General features: G+C 33.7%; 1 protein-coding gene across 1 annotated transcript; it reads right to left on the bottom strand.

Moving 5' to 3' along the window:
- Positions 1 to 2,794: 2,794 nt before the first annotated feature.
- On the bottom strand, positions 2,795 to 5,777 carry LOC101244604 (small ribosomal subunit protein uS3x). Its single transcript, XM_004245005.5, has 6 exons — positions 5,558 to 5,777; positions 5,322 to 5,469; positions 4,457 to 4,628; positions 3,510 to 3,564; positions 3,293 to 3,424; positions 2,795 to 3,171 (listed from the first exon to the last, which is right to left on the bottom strand). The coding sequence occupies exons 1-6, from the start codon at positions 5,588 to 5,590 to the stop codon at positions 2,995 to 2,997; spliced, it is 717 nt and encodes a 238-aa protein (XP_004245053.1). The 5' UTR covers positions 5,591 to 5,777; the 3' UTR covers positions 2,795 to 2,994.
- Positions 5,778 to 6,033: the final 256 nt, after the last annotated feature.

The raw sequence follows: 6,033 nt of genomic DNA, 5'->3' as shown, positions 1-6,033 counted from the left end.
GTTATGATAATTAGGTAGCCGCACTAGTAGGGGTAGGGGTCTCATCATCTTCGTAATCTAATTCTACTTCCACATCTAATTATTCGTCAAAATTAGTAAAACATCTATCTAAAGTCTCATGATCTACTTCATTTTTGAAATTAAATTCAATAGGTTGTGACATAATAGAAGTTTCATCAACATGAGTATAATCATTAGTATTAATTCTAAATATTGGTGACAAATGTTTAGAATTAGAACTACTTCTTCTCTATTATTTTTTCTTTTTGACATTGGTCTTTTATCACTATTACTTTCCGTATTCATGTACAAGTTTAAAATAACTAAATATTATGAAAAACAAGCAAGATAATATAAGCAAAAAATAAAATAACTTAATTAATAAACAAATAAAAAAATAAAGTTGGAACGAATGTACCGAACATCTACGTAAAAATAATCAAAGCTGGAATTGAGAGATTGAATTGAAGCTTCCGATTTAATTGAAATAAATCTCTGAAATCCAAACTCCAAGTTAATATCACAAAATAATTATGAAGTTATGAGACATTGAAAATTGAGAGATTTTGTAAGATGTAAATGAAATAGTTTGTGAATTTTTGATTTAAATGAAAGAATATGAGTATATTTATAGTGTTAAGGAGTTAGAGAAGGGTGCGGGAAAATCTGAGCCATTTTGGTATCAGCACAACGGCTATTTCTAAAGTTCACATCAAAAAAATAAATGGGAAACTAACTGTTCAACCGGATCAATCGAACCGGAATCAGGTCTTATCGTATCGAATCAATCGGATAAAAAATTGAATTCAGTTTCGATACTTGTTCTGGTATCCTATAAGATTGGTTCCTTACTGGTTCAATCGATACCTGATTTACTGATACGAGATTTGAACCAAAATTGGACGGAACCAGCCAAAATCCTGTCCAATTTCCAGCCTTACTTAACACTGAGTAGGACTAGGATCGATTAGCTAGTGGATCCATCTTAACTCATATATCATGATCCGTACATTAACAAGTAGCTCAGGTGGTTTATGAGGGTTATTAGTATACCTCTCACAAATTGGTAAGTTTCCAGATATTGCATGGTCTTGTACTATGTATTTCAGTGAGTCCTACTTGAATGGAGTTAGTACCACAAGGGCTATTGTTCCCTCACTGTTGACTTGGGGAGAAAAGTTAACTATTACAAGTAGGATGATCTAACTTTTGAACTCGAAGGGCTTATAATTTAGAGATGTAACTGGAAAGATGATCCGAAGCTACACTTGATGAACTTTGTAGGTAGTTGTAATCAAACTGTCATTCGTTTGAGGTTTTTCCCACTGTCACTTTTTAAGGAAGCAACAATATGACTTCATATTCACATCTAATATACTTGCAATCCAATCACTACACAGGAAAAGAGTCATCCTAGCTTTTTTTGTTTTTAGTTTTTATTAGCATTCGTGTACACCTAGCAAAATTGACACCATTGTAGTTTTTAAACATAACAAGAAAATGTCATATTGCTAGATTGAAGGACTTGATATGCAATTAGACATGCGGTGGGATGATTTGCTAAGCTTTGAATATATTAGAGAGAGATTTTTATGCAACATGTTAGTTGAAGGATGTACGTGATATTTTTGTTCAAAAGTTCAAACAATTTAGAGAAAAAAAAAATTTTTGCCAACTCCATCGAAGTACTTATTTTCTTTCAGAACCTTTTAACCTAACATCTTATTTTTTAAAATAATCACTTTTTGAAGAAAAAAAAAAGAGTAAATTTGGCCGAACAACACTATAAAATTCTCAAAGCATAATTAATAAGATTAACTTAATACAAATTAACCTCTAATAAATATTTTCATCAAATCAACATGAAAAAATAAAATAAAACATTTTAATTTAGTCCAACGTGAATAAATTTTCTTAGTTTAATTTGATTTATATGTTCAAAAGTCCACATGAATAAACTAATTTGATATTTGAAAAATGTAAACCTCATGTACATTCCTAGCTACGAGCAAGATCTATCAAGGGAAGACATTGCAGATATTCACGTAAAGCAACACCTCTCTTTTCAAGTTCCATTTAACAGTACACACATGTGAATTTCTTGTTTTTTGTGTTGGCATTATACATAAATATACCTTTTAACTTGGCTTCAAATCGTAGTTATGTTCTTCAACTTTGGGTGTGCACAAGTAGACACTTAAACTTGTATAAAATTGAACAAATAGACACACATGTCCTATATGTCATCCTACATGTCATTTTTTGTCCTACGTGGTGTCCTACGTGTATTTTGTCATGTAAGACTCATGTGTTTATTTATTTAAAAGTTGAATAGTTAAAGTGTCTGTTTGTTTATTATGAAAGTTGGAGGTCAAAATTAAAATTTGAAGTCAAGTTTAGGGTCCAATATATATATTATGCCTTTTGTGTTTGATACATCAAACAAAAAATACTATCCTAAAAATATTTACACACAATCCAAATAGATACTATAAGAAGTGGATGATAAGAGGTTGTCGAGATATGGGGATCGAATGAAATGTGTTGGAAGATTGAAAAGACACAGGTTTGATTCTACTAATGAAACTTGCTCTCTGCTTTAACTAGAAAAGTACTTTTTCTTATTTTTAAAATACTTGCTTCTTTAGCCAAAATTGTTTAACAAATCTTTTGACAAAAAGATTGGAGAACATTTTCCAAAAAGTATTTTTTTTTCCTCCCCCCTATCCAACACACCCCTAGTTTCCCTACAGGAGCACAGATTTACATTAAATAAAGTGAAATTCAAAAACAATTTCATTTCAAAGTCACAACAGATTAGGGGAGATGAAGATTAACAAAAATGCTTGCCAGTCAGTATCTTACATAACAGAAACTAGAGCAAAACGGTTCACTATGTAAAATCTAGTATTCGGCAGTGAAAAAGGAAAATAAATAACAAGCCAGCTAGTGCAGTAGTTCTCAAGAACGAAGATAACATCATAGCACAGGTTTTTATGCCACAGGAAGAACCTCGATGGCGGGAGCAGCTATCATAGGAGGAGGAACAACAAACTCTTCTTCCTCCTTGGGTGGATGAATAGTCACCAAATCTGGCAATGGAGTCATAGGCCCTTGTTTACCCTTAGGATCCCAGTCAAGCATGATCTTGACTTTGATACCAAGCACACCCTATAAAGTAAATAGACAACATAAAGTAGCAGCAATGTTAAATAACAATAACAAAGCTGCAGCACAAAAATAACAGTAAGTCAGCAGATCAGTAAAAGCCAAGTGAAGACAAGATACTAACCTGCCTTAGTAGAACATGCCTTACAGCTGCATCAATGTATTCTTTAACCGGTTGGCCAGAAGAAATCATGTAACCGTCCTTAAACTTCATGGACTTGGCACGCTGAGCACGGAGCTTTCCACTAACAATCACCTAAAAAAAAGAGACCGATATAAAAACCTTCAAAGACCATGTACTTGGAGATAGATATAGAGAAGGAAAATGACACCCAACAAACCTCGCATCCCTTGGCTCCACTCTCCATTACAAATCTCAGAACACCATAGCAAGCCCTATATCATAACAAAAGATAAGCTTGGTAAAACACTTGTACCAAAGAGTTGCAGACATCTGCGGAATTTGATCATGTCATGCAAATTGAACTCCAACAAATTACCTAGTCTTGAAAAAAAACGTGAAACATAAATATTTGACTGAACTAACAAATAAAATTAATTTACACATTTTATGTGGCAAAATCTGCTTTCAATAGCCATGATGTATGGTGACATTAAAAAGTCAAAAGTCATTTTAAAACATATCATCTCACCTTTGGAAATGATGAAGAAAACTCTGTATTATAGAACCTTCAAGTCACGAAAACCAAACAAATGGAACACCAGATTGAAAGATACTTTATGTCTAATACAATTGTTACTAACTAAACCTAGATGCAGGGACAGATCTGGGGAGGCAGGAGGGTATTTACCCGACCCCCCTTGGCAATAAGGTTAGCTCAGTGGTCTAGGAAATTCAAAATGTACCCCCAACACCTAAGGTTGGATTCTCAAGGAATGTATTGTTTTAAAGAATTTTATTAGTTGAAAGATGCACGCATAATGGGACCCAAAATACGCACAACCATATTCGAAGATATTTTGTATCCATACAGTTTGTACTTAACTACATCTTTATCAGAAAGTCTTCTTTTCCTTGGAGGCATTTAAGTTGTCAGAAATTTCCTCACTTAGATTCTTCAAAATAGGAAATCAGATATAAATATATTTCTCTGATTCCTAAATAGATGGGATCAATTATAGTCACCCTCAGACACGAGAAAGGCACAAGCACACTCACTGTAAAGATGGCTTTCAAAAGTCAAGCAACAGAAAAAAATGAGACTTTCAAAAGTCGGACAAAAAAAGAAAAATTAAGGCAGGGAACAAGTGCAACCAAGCAACAGACCTTCGGACAGCAAGTCCTCCAAGTAACTTGTATCGCAGTGACTCTGCCTGAGCAATGGCACAGAGACCCCTATTGTTGACTTTCTCAGCATAGAGCTCAACAGTGTTTTCCTTGAAATTAAAACGCTTCTGAACAACTGAAGTCAGCTCCCTGATCCTCCTACCTTTCTCACCTGGAAAATGCAGACACAAAAACACCATTACTCAACTAATAATTTAATCCATGAAAAACACCTACTTCTAGCTCATATGATAATGATTCAGTTGCCTCTATTCTCCTATTTTATTAAGTTAACACAGAATGTTTCCCATTTCCTCATAAAAAGATTCTTTCCTGTACCATCTTTGACATTATGTATTTTTTATAAAAGAAAGTACCCCAGAACATAACATTACACTGGAGAACTCTAATCCCTCCAAGTGTCACTTTTACCTCTATTTTTGGAATCCAATCTATCTAAATACAAAATACAAATTAACATTTATTTTGAGCAACATATCCACTAAGAAAGCTAATGAAATAGACAGAGTAATCTGCATTGCACGACGCACAGCATTCAGAATCTTTATAATAAGTTGTTAAGCACTCTGCAAAAGTTTTAAAATTGCATAACATAAATCTAATGGTATAATTTTGGTTTGATAATTGTGGTTGTCAGGGTTAGCAGCATGCACCTCGACTAAAAGTGTATAATTTCTGGTTTAAACACAAGTCTGACAAATATATACAGTCATGTTGTATTGCTGCTCTATAGAATGTTAATTACATTTAGTCTGTTAGCTGATGGATGCAACTCTTATCTATAAATTTCATGAAGAAAAAATAACAAGAGAAATTTTGCTTATACATATATATATTTATGTACCAAGAACGTTCTGAGTACGAGTGGCTCTAATGATGATTTCAGTTCGCACGGGAGTAACCCTAACTTCAACTCCCGAGTAACCATCCTCCGCCAGCTCTCTTGTAAGCACTTCGTTCAACTCCGCAAAAAAAACTCCATCCGCAACAAACTAAACACATAAAAGAAATATCAATTTAAGCCATACTAAAAAAATTCAGTTAGATCTAAAACGACAGCGAGAAGTTGAACTGACATACCTTTCGCTTTTTACTAATCTGAGGCGTCGCCATGTTGAGATTAGGGTTTGAGATAGATTCACTGCCGCCGCTAGCAGATACAAGTAAGAGGCAGAGAAGAGTTGGATTCGTTGGGTTTAGAGAAGAAAGGGTTTGTCAAAGATTTAAGGCAGGTTACAAGTTTGGGCTTCGTCTACTAGCCCGCTTTTAAAAGATTGGGCTTGTATACTACATTCAAGTGGGCTCAAAATATGCATTCTGTAGCATATTTGTATAAATTGTATTTGTAGCAAAATACTGGGGAATTAGGAAAAGTGGTCATTCAAAAATAGGACACAATTTTGAAAAAACAAATATCGAAATTAATTGAATTCTCTTCTTCTACTTCTTTCTTCTTCTACTAGTTGTTCTCACTCTTTAGGATCATCAATCGGTTATTAAAGTTTCAAATCTTATTAGATTTAAAAATTTAAAGTATCACAAATGTAAATCGTTTC

The sequence above is a fragment of the Solanum lycopersicum genome, chromosome 8 (assembly GCF_036512215.1).
Source record: "Solanum lycopersicum chromosome 8, SLM_r2.1".
NCBI classification, from domain to species: Eukaryota; Viridiplantae; Streptophyta; class Magnoliopsida; order Solanales; family Solanaceae; genus Solanum; species Solanum lycopersicum.
Note: the sequence above shows the minus strand (reverse complement) of the source record. Positions and strands in the feature narration are given on the sequence as shown.

Bases quoted from the DNA above. Each gene is read 5' to 3' on its own strand.
- LOC101244604 (XM_004245005.5), bottom strand. From the start codon at position 5,590: ATGGCGACGCCTCAGATTAGTAAAAAGCGAAAG. The intron at 3,565-4,456 runs GTCTGTTGCTTG...GTTATGATATAG, and splicing joins GGAGGACTTGCTGTCCGAAG to GGCTTGCTATGGTGTTCTGA. The intron at 3,425-3,509 runs GTTTGTTGGGTG...TCTTTTTTTTAG, and splicing joins GTGGAGCCAAGGGATGCGAG to GTGATTGTTAGTGGAAAGCT.